The 18,965-nt window shown below is 39.6% G+C and overlaps 1 protein-coding gene across 1 annotated transcript in view; it reads left to right on the top strand.

The window, feature by feature from the left end:
• Positions 1–18,965, top strand: part of TNS3 (tensin 3) — a 136,214-nt gene that overhangs the window by 10,068 nt on the left and 107,181 nt on the right. Inside the window, exons 2-4 of the mRNA XM_053993578.1 lie at positions 2,209–2,256; positions 16,678–16,730; positions 17,471–17,642. Coding sequence (XP_053849553.1) covers positions 2,230–2,256; positions 16,678–16,730; positions 17,471–17,642 — 252 coding nt within the window. The 5' untranslated portion in view covers positions 2,209–2,229. The remainder of the gene's footprint in view (positions 1–2,208; positions 2,257–16,677; positions 16,731–17,470; positions 17,643–18,965) is intronic.

Genomic DNA, 18,965 nt, shown 5'->3' with positions numbered 1-18,965 from the left:
TTCACTTGAATGTCTCATAGATTTATGTGTCATCTCTTCCTTTTTATTTTTCTTAGGACTTAAAACCAGAAAGATTTATAGTTGGCACAGCTATCTCTTAGAGTGGTTAGAATGGTCACCCCATGCCAGTGTAGTAAATAATGTTGAAGTTTCAAAGGAAGTGTCAAGCCTTCATTAAAACTTTAGGAATTTGAAATTTAAGTCTTCAGTCTCAATGAGGCTGATAGTCTTGGTTAAGATGTTTAGCTTGGATATTAGAATATACTTTCAAAGCCCCTCTTCATATGTGTTCAGTCAGAGACTTGAAGCTGGATTGTCCACATCTCTAACAAATGTACCACAGAAGTTAGCTAGTCAAGGAGTTTATTTGTAATTTTAGTCCTAGAGCTGATGAATAGGAAGCAGGAATAGCAATATTTGGCTTGGGGGCAACAATTTTAAAGCTGTGAAGGGAGTGTATGAAGGCTTGAGTGTAATCCCTTATTACATACATGCATACAGACACTCCATGTGTATACAAACACATCTGTTTACCTGAGATGGTTCTTTCAGCAGCGCAACTCATTTCAGCAGTCTTCCTCTTAAGTCAGAAGAAAAAGGAAACAGTGTAATCCTGCAAGCTGAGATAGCTATGTCAAGCCCTGTGCTTTTAGCACTCTGTTTCCTCTCAGTACTGGACAGAGCTATTGCGTCTAGCAGTGTGAGAGAATATGAGACATTTCAATAGAAGCTTGACAAACTGGAGAACAAATTCAAAACATTAAAAGAGAAGAGCTTCTTGCTTCTTATTCCATATTCCACCTTACAGCTATCCTAGGAAACTTGCACATTATACCAATCCAATGCCAGACTGAGAAATACATGGACAAAACCCCTTTTAACTGGCACACATTTAGGTTTAAGCCTAATTTATGTCTCTATATGCAATTACACAAATAGGCTTGTTGCTGAAGAGTGGGTGCTGAGTTCAGCTTATGTATGAACTTTCTGGTGAAGGGCCAAAGTGCACAGTATGTTTTCCCAAGTGCTCTACTTGTGCACCTCATGAAGTCTCTTTGTACAGAGATTTCCAAGTGAATCCAAAAATTGTATTTTGTGTGTTTTTCCTTTTTCTATTTGAGTCTGTGTATTTTTCCTAGGTAGCACTGGATGTGCTAAGACTGAAATAATGGTAACTAAAGTTACAGTTATACAGTTGTTTGTCCTATATATCACCTTTAATCTGGTAAGAAGAACCTGGAAGTTTCAAACAATAGGGTTCATGGGTTGAATTAACAGCACTGATCAGTCTGTATGTTAGTTCTTCTGACTGACAGATTTGTACTTTCAACTCTGGAGATTGGATAGCTGATAAGGTAAGTAAAGCTTTTAAGTAATAAAATCAAACAAATGCAAAGCCTATTCTCATGGATTAACTGTAAGCCAGTCTCACTTTATAAGCATTATGGTTTATGTAGGATGTATGCCCGAGTAAACTGTGTGTGGTTCATTTAACTATGCAAGGTTTTGAAGGTGTTGTAATTTATACACACTGAAAGCCTATAGCTCTTTCCTGTCGAGATTTTAACTAGAGTGTGTCTGGACTTCAGTGAGCAAAAAAAGTTGACAGTTATGAAACTGCCTCTCTAGTTCAAAACATCTTTCCCACAGCAGGATTGAGAGGCCAATTTTTAGTTGTCCCACTGCTGATATTAGACTTTTTATAGTAATGAATTGGCTCTTTCCTTTTAAAAGGTTTGTTTTAAGCCTCCATTGATACAATTTAGCATGTTTTAAAGCCTTGATAAGATTTTTTTGTACAGTACTTACAGAAAATTCTCATCAGTTCACTAAATTAATGTCCACTCAAGTGTCTGTTTTCATGAAAAAGCATAAAATGAGAGATTGGGTAAAAATGCAAAAGAGAATAAGTGGTTAGCAATGTCCATCTCCATAGATATTGTACCTTGGAATAAACTCTCCCAGTAGCTGAGTAATTGTCACATAGACCTGAATATGCAGGACGATAATGCAAAACTAATTAATTTTCCATATCTGTTTGAAAGGTCGTTAGCTTATTAATACTGCAGAATGAATGTGTACTTCTGAATGATTTTTTTGTGTATGTTTGTGAATGCATGTATATGCCATTAGGAGGGGATTTCTTAGAACATACTTAAGCTATCTGGAGAATTAAAGTAGTTTGTGATAACTTTTCTCCTTTTGCAGGCTAGTAATAGTAACTCTGAGATGGTTAAAAATCTTGTAACCAGAAGTGTAAGTAATTCTATTTTGTTTATTATTTTTTCTTTTACTTGGCCAGATTTATTTTCCTGCTTGTGCCTGCTTATTTGTATCACATCTTCATAAAGCATTTGTTGCTAGCCATTTTCAAATTATGCACTTTGGTTTCTGTACTGTGTGAAATTAGCTTCTGATTAGGACCATTAGTGTTTTTTTCCACCACTGAGTTTTTTCAGAAACAATGACATGAACTCTGCATGCCTTGTTTTTAAAATCAAGCAGGGGAGAAGTAAAGGGAAATATTATAGTCTTCATAAACTGTATTCAGAAGCTTTCAGAAAGTCAATTCCTTTTTTCTGCAAGGATAATATTAATTTTTGTATTTTATTCAATATGAAATTGATCTTTTAGCTAGTATTTGTTCCAGTTGCTATGCCATGTTATTTAAAAAATAACTTAGGTGCCACTTCCCAACCCTTTATTACTTTGGCTGTAGTACTCCTGGTAAAAGTAGTATTAATGACATTTATTGAAGTACAGTAGAACCCAGTTGTCTAATTGATGTAGAAATTTCTGCAAATAGGAAGTACAGCCCATTTCAATACTAACAGCACTTATAAGTACACTTTTAGTACAATTTTTATAAACTAAATAAGACAAAAAAGTAAACTTTTTAAAGTCATTTGGAGTTACCTTTTAACAGAGATGCCAAATATTGTAGATTTCTAAGTAAATCATGGGAGATGCCTGTAGTTAACTACTAGTCGGCAACTGTGATGCAGGTGTTTGATTTGCCACTGTGAAAATGAGGCTAAAATTTAAAAAGGGACAGAAGAAAGGACTTGCAAAATGCACATGGTCTTCACCGATGTATTGTTCAGTTTCAGAACAGCTCTCTATTGCAATAAATGAGCATCTGTTTCACAGTGTTAGTCCTGTGTGTGTTGCATTTATTTTGTGATGCTGTCGATGGTTCAGTGTCCTGAGCTGTGGTTTCCAGTTTTGGAAGTGCTGTGTCATGTCCGGCGGTTTCCCATTTACCTGGGAATGAGCTGTGGTTTCCAATTTTAGAAGTGTTGTGTCTTGTCCGGTGATTTCCCATTTATCTGGGAATATAATTACTGTATTCTGTTCACTTAAAATGGAAACTTGAAAAAATATCTTATAATACTATTGCACTGGCTGCAGTGGTGTTGTTGCTGGATAGTATCATTGTATGGAACCCAATCCAGGTCCAGCCTCCGCTGCCGGTGCCGGTGCTGCTGAGCCCTGTGCTTGGGCTGTAGCAGGCAATGCTGACTGTGAATGTGGGCAGTGCTGAATTCAGGTATACAGCCGTAGGTTTTGGCTCCCCGCATCAGCGGCGGCTTGGATTCCCGGAGTCGGGGGAATGGCTGTTGCCATGCAGTCTGTCGGCGTTTGAGAGAAAGCAGGCAGGGAAGGGAGACTCCCCGCAGCTGCTATGAACGTTAGTGAGCACCGATTGTGATTTTTGGGTCTGTGTTTGCAACTCCCGGTCCGCAATCCGGACCGTGTTCCCGTTCGCTCGTTACGAGCGGTTTCTGTTCTCTCGCAAACTCCGTCTGACCCCGGCTCATCTCCGCCGGGCTCTGCGAACCTGCCGAAAGCAAAGCTGTACTTGTTACCTTTAAAAATTGCCGCGGAACCGCTGAGCCCGCCCCGCTGGCACTAAAAGCAATTCCACTCGCACAGGCCTGTGTTACTTCCTTATTTTCCGCTGTTTGTGGTGGCTGCGCACTTTGCGTAGCCTGATCTGTCTGTGCAGCTCCTGGCTGCGCAGATTGCGTATCTTGTAAACTTTTCGCGGATTCAAACTGTCGAGCACCGGGGAGTTAGCCACCCGCTCTCCGGCTGGTCCCCAGTAATTCAGGGCGTCCCCTGTCTGTGGAGAGCGCCTCTGCTTGACGGAGACAGAGTGGAGCGGGATGTGCCTCCTCGGGAAATGATAGCTGCCCGAACTCGGCGATACTTGACCGCATCGGCCGCCGGCGAGGCACGACCGCCTCCTCAGTGGAGGAAGTGGGGGGGGGCGCCTGTGGCTGCGATGGAGACGGGAGGGGCCGCGGGTTGCCTTAGGTGTGCACAGGGAGCATGCGCTGTCGCTGGCACGGACTGAGCCTGCGCGGACTGCCGGGAGGGGCGTGTGGTGACTTGCCTGCTGTGAGTTCCGCCCTCCATGGCGCGGTTCGGGCTTCAGGGCCGGAGGTGGGAGGGACCTGGATGGCGTCGGCCAGCCCCGGGGCCGCTCTAACTGAGCGGGGCGTGCTCTTGGGATGCCTTTTTCGGAGGCTGGGCGGTGACAGAGGCTGTGGGCGGCCCGCCGAAAACCAAGGCGTTGCCACTGTGACACCTCCCAAGGCGGGGAAAGGGGCGGGGGAAAGTGGCGGGGAGACGGGTTGATCTTCCAACCCCCTCTTCCCCACCCCAGGAACATGCAAAGACGCAAGGAAATCGAAAAAAATACACATTGTCTCCCGTCTCCCTCCTCTTCACCGAGGAGAACTCAAAAGTTTGGGACTTGTTGCCTCTCCTCCTCCACGGGAAAATCCCCTTCATCCACAAAGGGAGTGGCTTCAGCCACAAAAGGAAGTGGCTTCCTCCGGGAATTGGGGGGAGGGGGAGGTGCGCACGGGGGGTCACGAGTTTCAGGGACAGCTCTGGAATCCAGGTGCTGGGGCAGCAGGCTCCCCTGCCCTTCTGCCCCTGGGGAAAAAGTCTCAGTTGCCCTGGGGGTCTGCGCCCCTGCATTTGGATCCTGTGAGGTGATGCAGTTATATAATTTCATGCTAGCATCTTCCCGTAACTGGAGTTTAAATCAATCTTTTTCTGTAAGAGCTGGGTCAGTTTTCCTTGGTCACACCAGCAGGAATTTAAAGTCTTTCTCAGGGATGTTAATTGGGTGCTGTTTCAGTAAGTGTTCTAGTTTCTGGAATGCATCTGCCTCTTTTTTCGAGAGTTGTCCCTCCCATTTTGGTCCCTTTGGGAGCTTATGGAATCTGGGGTTCAGCTATCAGTCCCGAGGTCCATCCAGCAGTGCACAGGATGCGACTCCTGTCGCCACAAGGAATCGAGATGTTGAATAGCTGAGTCCTTTCACCTCTGGAGGAATTTTGATGGATCTGGCTCTGTTCCAGGGACTCCACGGGATGATTTCTTCAGTTTGATTTCATTGACGCAGGGGCACCAGTTGTGAGTTTGCAGGCCCCAAGTTGGGCAACTCCCTGGGGGCTCCCCTGGCAGGGGAGACCCTCCTAGAGCAGTTCTGTGTCAGGAACGAGAGACGCATTGGACTTTTTCGGTCTTCAGCTTCTGTTTATTGTTATCAAAACTTCAGCACACTGTCTGCACCAGAATCTGTGTGCAGGAAAAGCAGCACAAAAAATGGCTAACAATCTCTTGTAACAAGGCCTTTTAAGTCTAATCAAAAACTAAGCTACCCAATTAAGAAGTGACATCTAAATTATTTCCTTTCTAACCCAATAACTGACCCCTAAAGACCTGCAATGCGGATTTTTCTACCAATTACAAGATACCAAAAAAACCCAAGAAGAAGGAAGAAGAAGAAAGAAGAAAGGAACTCAAGACAACACCCTATATCCTCCATCTTGAACCCATCTATAACATACTAAAAATCCTAAAACCTAAATTTCTCACCCATGTGACATACTACACTACTATCTACAATCTTTACAATCTGTTTCACACTTTTGTTGTTTCTAGTTTACCTTGAGGCTTTGGAAGTTTTCTCCATGAATGAGGGTCAAAGTCAGTGCTCCCCTGGTGGTCAGGACACCCCAGAGCAGACAGAGAAATATTCCCAGTGCCTTGGGTTTCCACAGCAGGCTTCTGCTGCTGCCACTCTGTGCAGGGTGTGAAGAGTTCTGATCCCTGACTACCTGTGTAGACAGGAGATGTTCAAAGAAGTTATGTTTATTAGCAGTATTTCCTTTGGCTGATAATAAATGTTTTTCTACAACAAAGGGTATCTCTGTGTTGGATCCATGCTATTATCTACTCTGTTTCAGTAAAATTAGAATTATTTCTAATTGCTAGAATATATTTGATATTAAGACCTGCTAAAATGTCTAGTGACATGGTTGTTTCTCCTTTCAGTTCACTGTTTTCCTCCTTAACTAGACAAAATGACTAAAATTAAAAAATCAGAAAAGAGCAGACTTCTTAGTTATTTGCATATGAATAATTGGTTTTGACAGCTGCTTATAGTGAAACAAACATGAAGCAAAATAATGAGATCACTCTCTGATCTAGTTGCTAGTTGGAAGTTTTTAGCATCTTTGTATTACATCTGAATACTTCAGAGGGTTTCCTTTTTCAACTGGTTGTTACACAAGCCAAGATTCTTGGCTTTTTTTCCCTGTACATGTAATACTTTGTGCATTTTGAATGCAGCCTTAATAGCAAGCAATGTTTTTTCAGCTGTGCGTTTTGTCTTACTGTGTTCTGCATTCATTATTACTTGACCATTAGCAAGCTTCCTGATATTGTCAGTAGTTACTTTCTTTGAACCAGTATATTCCAGGAGCAAAGGTTGACTTGGACTGACGTGCTGAAGAAAGGTCCAATCTGAAACACAGATGTCCATTTGGAAAGAGAGGAGGTGTAAAGCTACAAGGCTGGGTGATTCATAGAATGCTGGCCCCAGACAGTGGAGCTGGATGCAGCCATGAGATGAGGCTTGGATGAGGCTTTTGCAAGTCTTGTTCTGTGACTGCAGCACACATCCCATCTGTGTGGTGCTAACGGGAGGTGCATCTTTCTGTTCTCTTCCTTCTGATTTTGTGCCATGCTTCTTGTTCTTTTTTTTATTAACTAAACTGGAAGAAACTGCTTTAACTGTTTCTTGTCTCTGGGATTGCTTTTTTCTCTCTCTCCTTTTCATATTATTTCATGGCATCTGGTCCAGGAAAGAAAAACTTGCTTTTTTCTGGAAATGTGTCTGCTAATGGAATATTTCTAATGTCAGCACTTACTGCTTTATAGGAAAGCTGTGCAAACATCAGCCAAGACAGTTTTACCTCGGTTGTGATGCTACCTAGAATTCAAAATTTTGTTAGCTTTATTCTAGTGTTCAGGGTAGCTCTGAGGCATGGATAGCACATTCTTACTTGGAAAATCAAAAGTGCATTTTCTTACATTTAAAGGACTTCTTCATGGAATGTTATTTTATTCTTAATATTAACATATTTAAAACAAATAAATTGAACTTCTTGTTTCAGCTAAAGGCTAGCAGAAATGATTCTGTCATTTTCTGTTCAAGAATTGTGTGCACATAATCTTCTTTTAGTTAATCGGTGCTCTAAATTTGTGGTGAAAGTTTTACTTCAGGTTTGATCACTTGCATCTTAACTAGGTCTGAGAGAAACTCAGGAGATCCATTCTGAAGGCTTTCCCTCTGCTGCCACTTTTTTTTTTTCTACTCTGCACATAACTATCTCTTTAGAGGAAATAGAACGCATACATACAAAAACTTTGTCTTAGGTGCTACTTCGTCATGCCATACAGAGCCTCACAATGTGGTAGGTGTGAATTAATGCAGAAACCTTTACACTCTGCTGTGTCTGTTGTGCTTAATTACATTGCCTGTGAATAGTACTCATTCAGGAAGCTGTTTCAAAGCTCCAGCATAATTATGAAACTATGCTACAACTGGAGTTGGAGCACATACATTATTTTAGTCAGTTGAGGCAAGCTCCTTTCCTAATACTTAAAGTAGTAATACTTACATATGGATATACTAATTTTCCCCATAGATTTGTAGAGGAACACAGTCATTTGAGTGTTGACACACCCAGGCAGGAGTGCAAAAGACAATTGTGCTGATTAGGGCTAGGTGCTAACCTCACAAAGTTTTGTGTGAACTCCTATTCTTGGGATATTGTAGAATTAAGGCTTCAAGAAATATGATTTTCTAAATGTGAGCATGTATACCTGTAAAATTTTACACTAAGTAAGACACAATTATAACTCATTCTCACATGAATAATGACTTTACATGCATTCAGTATTTTCTTCTAAAGGGTTCTTAGTAGCAGAAATGTGCTATGTGCCTTCTCTCTGTTATGAAGAGAGAGCAAACCATGGATAGACAGCCCAACTGTACAAGGAACTTTCAGGACATGAGCTGGGCTGTTTTATTGAATCTAAGTAAGTTGGAAGATAATCTTTCTGCCCTGGTTAGTTCCTTCTTGCCCTGGCAGATTGGTAGGTAGAACTCTATATCCAAGGGTCCAACATATTTTTTTTAAAATTGAGGTGGACTACAAAGCCCCACAGTGAACTTGTTTGTGGAGCCTGGCAGTTTTGGCTGAAATGTTGTAGGAAAGAATCACGGGAGCAGTTTGCCAGCTGCTAAGAGACAGAGAGAAAGCAATCAGGGATTTATAAGTTCTGTTGACACTGCCATTTGCAAGGGTCACATCTGTCTGGATTCCTGCTGTTACACTGCACAAGGGAACAGATCAGGATCTTTATGGACCACCGTATACAAAACTAAATTTACTCTCAAACAAATAACTGCTTGCAGTAGAAATAACTCTCTTCTGTGGAGTCAACTAAAACAATATTTTAAATTAATACTTAATATTTACTTCAGGAATTGATACACCATAGCGTAGAGACATTTTTATTTACAAAGCATGAATACTTTCTGCATTTGGAATCATTCTGAAGCCAGAAGCCAAAAGATTATGCAAATTCTGGTTCTCATCCAAAACATCCAAACATATTTCACTGTATCAGTAGGAATTATTATGGTGTACAGTCCAACGATCAGTGTAGTTCATTGCCCTCTTTTTCTGCAGTATGCTGGAGTGTATAGAACTATTACACTGTGCTTTGGAACAGGTTGGAGAATTTCTTCTGATTCCTGTCCATGGCTTGAGGAATGAAAATACATCACAGATCTGGTTCAAATGCATTCCGGTATCCTGCTGATGAGTCTCTCTATTTGTATTTTTATTTATGCTGTTTGAATGGTGAACAATCACACAGAAGAAGTTTCATAAGATTATTAAAATCTGTGTAAAATCCATGTAATTTTATGCATATTAGCTAATCAAATCCTCTGTTGCTTATAGCACCATTAAAAATAGGCACAAATAAAATACTTACATCTGAAGTAGATAAATGTCATTCTTTCAAAATGTCCTGATACCTTTAAGTCACAGATTTGTCATTGATTGACATTTCAGATAGTTGTGGTTTCTACTCATCAATCCTTATGCCTGTTAATGCTTTCATTCAAGAGCGAGCCCACGACAGAAACAGATGAGGTACATGAATGCATGCCAGATCTTGTAGCTCTGAGTTTGCAGCAGTGTAGTTCCTCAAAGGAACATATATATGGTTGATGTACAGCTGACTCAGCTGTTTAGAACAACCCAGTCCTTGAAACCAGATTTTCTTATATTTTGCTGAGATAACGTTTAAGAAGATGCTATATCATTCTACTGATACTATTGTATTGTAGTTCAGTGCCAGCAACAGGGTCTTAGGAAAGGCAACTGCTTGATTTTTCATTTGGCTTTCTTAGCCTTTCTTTGATTCCAGTCTCAAAAGGGGCAAGTCATAATCCCATGTAGGATTTATTAAGCCCATGTGTGGTCCACATGTCTAGTTTTACTTTGGTATTGGAAGCTAGTAGGTCACATATTAGGTTTTTGATTTACTTACTTTTCCAGAGCTGTGTAGTAACTGAGTATACTGCAAAAATGCAAATGAATTTGTCTGAGGCAAAACTGAACTTCCTTGTGTGTTGGGGTTTTTCACAAACAGGACGGGACTGTTGGGATATGTTCCTTGAGCTTTACTGCAGCATCAGCCTCATTACATGGTTAAGACAGTAGAAAGATGTCAGCAGCTCATGTACAACCAGCAGCAGCCAAAGATTTCTTTGTTACAGAGCATTTTAAAAACTTTATAGCCAATAGTGTATTGCTAAAGCTTACGGACAATTGTTCTAGCCAATCACTAAAAGCGCACGTACGCCTGCTTCACACAATGCTTGCATGTATGCCTTCTATTAACAATACACAATACACCATTATTAAGCTTAAAACTTCTGTTGTCTTGATAAGCATATTTTCCTGCAGTCTTGAGGTCTATCTTAGCCAAGCCTGAATCTCAAGCTATTGTTTCATGTCCTTGCTTGCTGTACTATTGTAACTTTTTCTACTTTCAGACTTCGCAGCTGCAGCTAGCTCTAAGTTTTCTGTTATTTCTGTTTCTAAGGCCTGCTTTTACAGCTTTCTGGAAATCTTCTTGCCTTTACTATTTCACACATTTCCCTCTCGGCACAGCTACGAAGAAACTTTCTTAACTTTGTAGTTTATTAACTACCTTGTGTTAGCTCTATTATAATATGTATTTCTTTTTGCTTGTTTGAGGTACTTCTCTTGCTTGTTTTAAGCATTGCTATTTTACACTACAGCAATTTTAATGCTATAAAAGATCTGCTGTAAAAAATATTCAAAGAATATAAGTAAAATCTGGTAGTAGTTACTATTTACTGTTCTAATAAGTCTTGTTTGTTCCAAGGTCTTAACTTAAAGCCTTCATTTATGTCTATACTTGAATCTACTATCTCTGTATGATCTTGAGAATTTTCTGTGATTCTATTTCTTACATCTTTCTCTTGTACGATAAAAACTTCTTTGATAGTTTTGTCTATCATTTGTTGCACACACTGAAGTATACAAGATACTACTACTAGTATCACCACTAAAACTACTAACACATATAAACCTATTTTACAAAGTTTCTTTAACTAAGGTGCAAAGCTCTATCTTTTGAACAAATTGTCTATGATCTACTGTCTTCTTTGATTTGAGCTGTTAGATCTTTCAGCTGTTGTATGCTTTTGTGAATGGATTCAAAATGGCCAGACAGATTCATATAACACAATCCTTCAAATTCCTCACAACCATGTCTATGTGCCAGTAAAAGATAATCAATTGCTACTCTGTTTTGAAGAGTAGTATGTCTAACACTGCTGACGTCTGTTAGCATATCACTAATTGCAATGGATGTGGCATTGGTTTGTTTACTCAGGCAATGTCTAACTTGATATAACTGTTTCAATGCCATGGCCGAAGTAAGCTGGGATAGAAGCAAACCTGCTGAAAGTCTTTTCACAGCTTTCTAGGGCCTAAAATCACTGTTACAATTTTCTTCATATTGATGGGTGAATCTTTTTACTCTATGTTTCTTCTTAATGACTAATACTAGGTTTTAGTACTAGGTGCTAGCACAGTAAGTTGTCTAATACTGCATGGACTACCTTCAACGCATGATGTTAAGTCCTATCTCCACAAATGAACTAACATCCTTTTGGTAATTGTCGTGGATATTTTCAACCCTGGTAAAGTCCACCCCAACTATCCGAGTAATTACACCAAAAACTCGAGTTTCTGTAAGCAGGGTAATTGGGAATGACATTGTATTTTGGAGGATTATTGTCTCACCAATTGCTATGTAAAAACGTAAGACAGAAATATATTGTTAAGGAACTAAGAATCTCCAATCCCTGGGCTTTAGAAGGTGCTTTAGGAAGTTCTTTAGTCTAAATGTCCCGATTAACTATAGGATTGCTCCCACTGACAACTTCACCTGGCTTACTATTGTTTTTTGGTCAAGAGATCATAATATATAGGTATTGGCTAATATTTTACTGGCACACCGACTAGACAGATTGAAAAAGGTTTTTCCAGGTTTGAATTGGACAGGCATATGGTGTCTGAGCCTGCTGCCTTGCCTAAGGTCACTCAAACATTTGGTTTTGGTTGTTTTACAGGCAAATCAGTACTGCAAGAAGCAAGTAAAGCTAGCCAGCACCAGTATAACACTCGATTTTGCTCTATACCTTTTGTGAATTGTTTTTTGGCAAAACATTTTCCCATGTATTTCAACTCACAAATTCTGCTTTTGTTACTTCTTAAAGTTGCCTGAAGACTAAACGACTGTGTTAAAAAAAAAAAAGTGTTCTTTTTGTGTGTTCTTTCTGTTTCTAAGGCCTGCTTTTACAGCTTTCTAGAGATCTTCTTACCTTTACTACTTCCCACACCTTCATCCTTTGTCCTTTTCATAATCTTTCTGGTGTCAGAAGCTCTGTTAGAGGATAGCCTATGAACTATGTAAGCCTAATGAGGTATGTAAGCCTACCGGCTGTAACCCAAGTTTCCTTATTCTGTTCTTGGAAAAGTTGAGAATGATCATCTAGCTGAGATAATGACTTTTTTTACAGTTACTTTTTTTTTGCAGGCATTATTTTTTACTTGATTGTCTCGATTTCTTTGAGAGACAGTCTTTCAGCATAGGACAGGGGATGCAGATTTAGCAGAAAGGTTATTTCTTATTTCTTCTGTTTCTGGATTTGTGGAAAAATTATCTCAATGCTATCTCTGTGCCACATGGTGTGAGATGTCCTGTATATGACCTTTGTCATGTTTTTGCTCTGAAGCTGTGAAGCAGCTCAAGTAAGATTATAAAGATGAGATGCTGTTTGCTGTGTGGGACAAGCACAAGCTTGCTATTTGAAGCAAGTCAGGAAATCCATTAAGAAAATCACCCTCTTTGGTGTCAGAAGAAGGTGAATAAACAGGGCTGATCTCAAAAGTCCGCTTTGTTCAATCTGTGCTTTAGTTTAATTGGACTGCTTGGCTCACTTTCTACACTTGCATTGGCAGCAGGCTGTACTGGGAAACTTAAGTCTAGTGACTGTTGTGAGCTGGTGAAAATGATTCAGAATTAAATATAGGACTGTTTCTTAGCTTCTGTATCATGTCTTGTCTTGGCTGTAGGAGACTCTGGGATGGTGTCATGGTTTGACAATGGCCCAACGCCAGGCACCATGAAAGTCACTTGCTTGTCCTCCCCTGCCACAAGTGGGCAGAGGAGAAGGGAAAAAAGGTAATGAAGGCTTCATGAGTTTAGATAAGGACCGGGAGAAAACATTTCAAGGGCAAAACAGGCTCAACTTAAGGTTGCAAAGTGAAATTTATTACTAACAGAATCAGAGGAAGATAATGAGAAGTAAAATAAGCACTTAAACACCGTTTCCCCCCAGCCCCTCCCTCCTTCCCACCGACAGTGCAGGGAGACAGGGCATGGAGATTTTGGTCAGTTCATAACCGAGATTTTTCTCCTGCTGCTCTCGGAGAGGAGTCCTTCCCCCATGAGACTGTGGGGTCCCTCCCATGGGAGACAGTTCTCCATTAACTTCTCTGGTGTCGGTCCACTCTCACAAGCAGCAGCCTTCCACACCTGCTGCAATGTGACTCCCTCCAACCAGCAGACAGTCCTTCCAAAACTGCTGTGGTATGGGTCTCTCTTTCCACGGGGTGCAGTCCTCCAGGAACAGGCTGCTCCAGCCTGGAAGCAGGTACCCTCTCTCTCCACTGGGTCTTCCACTGGATCACAGCCTCCTCCAGGCATCCACCTGCTCCAATGTGGACACCTCCCCCATGGGCTACGAGTGGATCTCTACATCCCCCATGGACTGCAGTGGGACAACCTGCTTCACCATGGTCTTCACCATGGCCTGCAGAGGAATCTTGGCTCCAGTGCCTGGAGCGCATTTTCCCCTTCCTTCTCCACTGACCTTGGTGTTGCCATGTTGTTCTCCTTCACATGTTCTCACTTCCTCCTCTTCTCTGACTAGGAGCAAAACCTGTGACTTTTCCAGCAGCTTCCCACAGGAGCCATCTTTCTGGCCCCCCTGCTACCAAAAACCAGGCTGTGCAAAACTAATACAGATGGTTTTGTCTAAGGACTTAATTTTTGAGAAAGTTGGTGTCACAAGCTCTGTGATGAGTCCAGTACTAGATGCAGGAGCCAATGGTGGTAAAAGAAGGAATACAATTTGTGTCAAAGGAGAGAATTGTATGGCTTGAGTTTTTACTGGAAAAGGGCAATGACAGTACCTTGGATGCAATGAATTTGCTTATTAATTCAAATCTGTGACTGGAGAGAAGATGGTTGTTTGTTGAGAAGCTATTGCCTCTACCTGCTGGCTTTCATGCAAATGCAGGTAAATTTGACCAAATGGTTCCTTCCACTTGCTTACACAGAGATAACTTCTATGCGGTATTGTTTGGAATATCAAAATTGCTTAAAACGGAATAAATAGGTGAATAGAAGTTGTTTACTTTATTGAAAACTGTTTCTTATATGACTGGTTATACTGTCAGGTGTACAGGTTATGGCAGCATTGCCAGGCATTCCCAGGGAAGCAGGGGAACAAAAATCACGGGGAGAAATTAACAGAAGAATACTCTCAGGGTGGTCTGTCCTACTCACAACATATCAAGCATTAGTTTCACTGAATCTATTGTAGTTACAACTCTAAATTTTTAGCCAGGTATTTTTCATTGCCCTGCATCTTCTCTACTGTTGTTAGTTGTCAGGAAATGAAAATCATACATAGTTTTGTGAGATTTTCTGTCTAATTGTCCATTCTGGGATATGCCAGATGGCATTTGCTGTCCTGGAAGGTTAGTCAAATTTTTTGCCATTATCACTCCAGTGTGTAGCAAGCAGCTGTGTTTGTTTTCACTTGGATGGAGATGATTTGCCTTTATGGATTGTCTGCCCTGTGCTGCTGAATCCTCTTTGGAGAAACTTGTTTTCTGATGGTTTGGTGACACAGCATGCATACAGTAAATATATATCTCACTAATGGTTCTTTTTGCTAGTGGTTTGCATTATGTTATTGTTCATATGCTTATTCACTGCATGCTACTAGGATTTATTCTAGTTTATCTGGCACAACAGTGTGAAATACAGAATGATTTTATGACTAAGTTTCTTACCAGAGGAAGCTGTTTTAAGTGTCTGATTATTCAGGATACATGACAGTTTAGTCATGAAATTTTTAGTAAATCACAGAAGTACTTAAGCAATGGATACATCTGTCACCAACAGAAGCCAAGGAAGTGTAGAATCCTGCTTCTAATTGCTTTCTATTTACAAGACCAAAACAAAATACACCAAAAGCTATGTCTTGAATTTCAGTTATAGTTATTTACTTGTTTTGGCACCCGTGGTATATTATCTAAAGCCTTTAAAATTCTAAGAAGGGATTGGGTAAAAAGAGGCTGAAAATACCATGAAGTTTCCTCCTCTTCTGTTGTATAAGTAAAGACAGAAACTAGTGAAACTGGGACCAAACACTTACATGACGTGCACCTTATGCCATCAGTTGTGCTTTAAAATTTGCCAGAACAGTTCATTTTGAGAAATTCTGAAAGAAAAAGTGCCACTTTCATGCTTATATGTGTCCTAGCTATTCCCAGATTTTGATACACAGCATCATTTTATGGAAAATTCTAAGGCATCTTCCATTCAAACTCAGTTTATCTGGTTTGGGAATACTTGTTGTGTGTAGCCCAAATAGATAGGGTTTATCAATTTTTCAGCTGTAACTCTTAATAAATAAGCTTTTATGTGCATGTGTCTGTATATTAAGCATGAATTCAGGGCTGGGAGAGGAGGGAGTACTCTTTCTCTTGTTGATTTACTGATGCATGATACTAAATTGAACTTCTGATTTTCTGTATCAAAATATATCCATATCTAAGTGCTAAATTAAAAAATATACAAAACACATGAATTAAAAACTACATAAAATAAAATATACACAAGCTAAAAATATATATAGACATAGCTAAATGTAAATTGAATCATATTATTTATTTTTATTTAATGTTTGTATATTAGTAGCTGTCTTTTTGTAGGGTTTTTTCTTTTTAAACCTGTCCTGGAAGGAAGGGGTACTGCCCCCTCCAGATGTCTCTTTCTCTCTGTTACATGTGTAACAGATTGGGTGACAATCACACTGGAGCTTAAATCTAAGACAACTACAATTAGGTGAGACAAATTCTATTACTATGGTTCATATGGGAGTATATTTTTACACTTTTTCATTCATAGTTACTATTACTGCACAAATGGAACCACAAAAGTAAACTACTACACATTCTCAGGAATAAATTCTCAGGAGTCTGGTACAGTAGTATACATATTTCAATATTTAAATTCTCAGGAGTCTGATACAGAAGTATATATTTCAATATTGTCCTAAGAAAATCAGTGGAGAGGAACTTCTTTTGCAGGTTTATACAAAAATTCAAGTTACATTTTCTCAAAGCCCACTACATTTTCTCTAATCTTAATGCCAAGAAGAGCACTAAAAATGTCACAAAAGACTTCTGGCAGTAGTGAGTTGGAAGAGGCTCTTAAAGACAAAACTAGGGCATAACTACAGTGTTTGCATTCAAAACATAGGGCAATGATCCTCTTGTATCCTCTTGTTCTTATAGTCTTTCAAATCATAAATGAGGAAAAACGGCAGAAACATTGACATCAGTGACAGCAAGTTAAGATTCTGGATTGATTTTTCTGCTTTCTTTGTTCCAGAATTCCAGCAGTGTTTTGAAGAACTCGTTTTTCAGTTGTGACAAAGTATCACGGCAAGTATTTCTTTCAAATTTATGTAGCAGCATCATGTGGTGCAGTGGTGGGCTTAGGCTTTGTTATTTGTGCTTGTGATTTCTGTGAGTTCAGTCTTCTGCAAGATATGATCTGCTATGCAAGTTCCATTTTTACAATGCTTTTGTGAGAAAATGACTAGATGAATTTACTGAGGTGATCTTCTGATACTTTATTAAGAAGGACAAAGTTGTGGAAAAGTTCCATCACCTGGAAAAGAAAGACAAGTATTTGTAGACTAACCAGGGAAATTAATTTAATTACATTCACGTCTGTTGTACTCTGGGGACTGGTTTTAGATTCACTTAAGTTTTACTCGGAGCAGGCTTCAAGATCTGCAGTGTTTTACAGATTGCTGGTCAAGCTTCCAATTTATAAAGCATTTGCAGAATTCTACAGAGAGATGCGTACAGACAGATGTACCTATACATTTCTATTTGACTCACAAATTTGTTGTGCTTGTATTAATTTCCCACATTATTGTTTGCAGAGATTTTTCCCTACAGTTTTGATGTAAAGAATTCTGGTGAAGAACTCCATTTGTGTTCTGAACTGAATACTTTGAGCTCTGTAGGCATTTAATGAGTTGTAATTCTAATGAAATTCATGGAAACATCTGATGCTTGGCTGTAGGAGTCTAAGTTGCAATTTCTTCTCATTAATATGCTATGTTTCTTCTTGGCTGCATTACTCTAAACTGCCACATCTAATTTCTTCCCAGAAGTGCAGACTTTGATCACATTATGGAGGAAGGCTCTGAACTTGACCTCATTTACATCACAGAGCGGATTATTGCTGTGTCCTTCCCTTCTGGCTGTTCTGAGGAAACTTACCTCGACAATCTACAAGAAGTAACACAAATGCTCAAATCCAAACACGGTGATAATTACTTGGTACGTGTAAGATCAGCCGTTTGTGACACATATTCCTTTGTCATGCAGGAAGACTACTTTATGTCCACATAAACCTTTATAAACTAAAAGTCACTCTTTGGGCCATCTTTACAGCCTTGTAATAAAGTTCAGGATTTTCAGTAGTGTTTTAAGCTGCTAGATATTGAAAACACTTTTTTTGCTGGGGCAGTACAGTCTCTGTGGTGATGTGGTGAAAACACATAGTCAAATGCTGAAGAATAATTGCACTGACCATTTTTATTGTCCAAAGCATGCTCTTAAAAGATACACACCCTGCAATGAGGAGTGTGTTCTTCATTTGTAGCAGTGAGCTACATCTGGGTTCTCAGGTGGGTATCTGATAGTCTCTCACTGTCATGTTTTCACTTGTGAAGGCAACATTGAAAAGTAGGGTTGCTGTTGATGTGTTCTGTCCAACTCTTCCTCATTAACTTGTTTTAGGCACATTTTTCATGCCATTTAATTTTCTATAGGAAATCAAACAAACGTATAGTGAGCTCCGTGTGCAGATTTTTTTTTCAATCTTGACAAAAAGCTGTTAATCTCTTGTGCTGTTTACTGGCTACTGCCATGGCATATATTGTCTCAGCTTGTTCTATGATGGTGAACTTAAAACAAGGCCAGTATTTAATTTACTTTTTTTCTTGTACTGTCTTTTTATTGTGTGTAAACTGTTAGAATTAAATCCATGACTTCAGGAACATGAACTTTACTCACAGTAGAAATTAGTTACTGGAGAGATTCCACTAATGATTTAAACACATTATGTTCTTCTCACAAACTGAGATGTCATAGGTGCGTTATAAACCAGACTGAACTTGTGATGTGGACTGATGTCCTCAGCATGCTGCCTTGCCGCCCTTGGCTTCCCTTCCATCAGGCATTGGTAGCTTATAAGGCACACATTACTAATAGTTTGAAGGTGACCTGTGTGTAAAGCTTTATAGGTTCAAATGCACCTTTTCTCTGGCCATTTCCGTGCAATAACACTGTAAGCTTGTAGTCTCTCCACTACACTTAATCTCACTTAATACTTCATTGTATTACAAAAATCTTATATATGGTAAGTCTGGTTCTTTTTTTTTTTTGTTTTTGTTTTTGGTTTTTTTTTTTTGGTTTTTTTTTTTTTTTTTTTTTGTTTTTTTTGGTTTTTTTTTTGTTTTTTGTTCTAGTTCTGTTCTATTTATTAATTTATTTTCTAATGGGTACTTTGGAAATTAGCTGTCCTGATAAAAAGAAAGCTTGATGCCATCTGCTCCAAATGTGTCTCTGCAAATTTGCAAAATAACCTGACAAAGCACA

This window comes from Vidua macroura, chromosome 1 (assembly GCF_024509145.1).
Source record: "Vidua macroura isolate BioBank_ID:100142 chromosome 1, ASM2450914v1, whole genome shotgun sequence".
NCBI lineage: Eukaryota > Metazoa > Chordata > Aves > Passeriformes > Viduidae > Vidua > Vidua macroura.
Note: the sequence above shows the minus strand (reverse complement) of the source record. Positions and strands in the feature narration are given on the sequence as shown.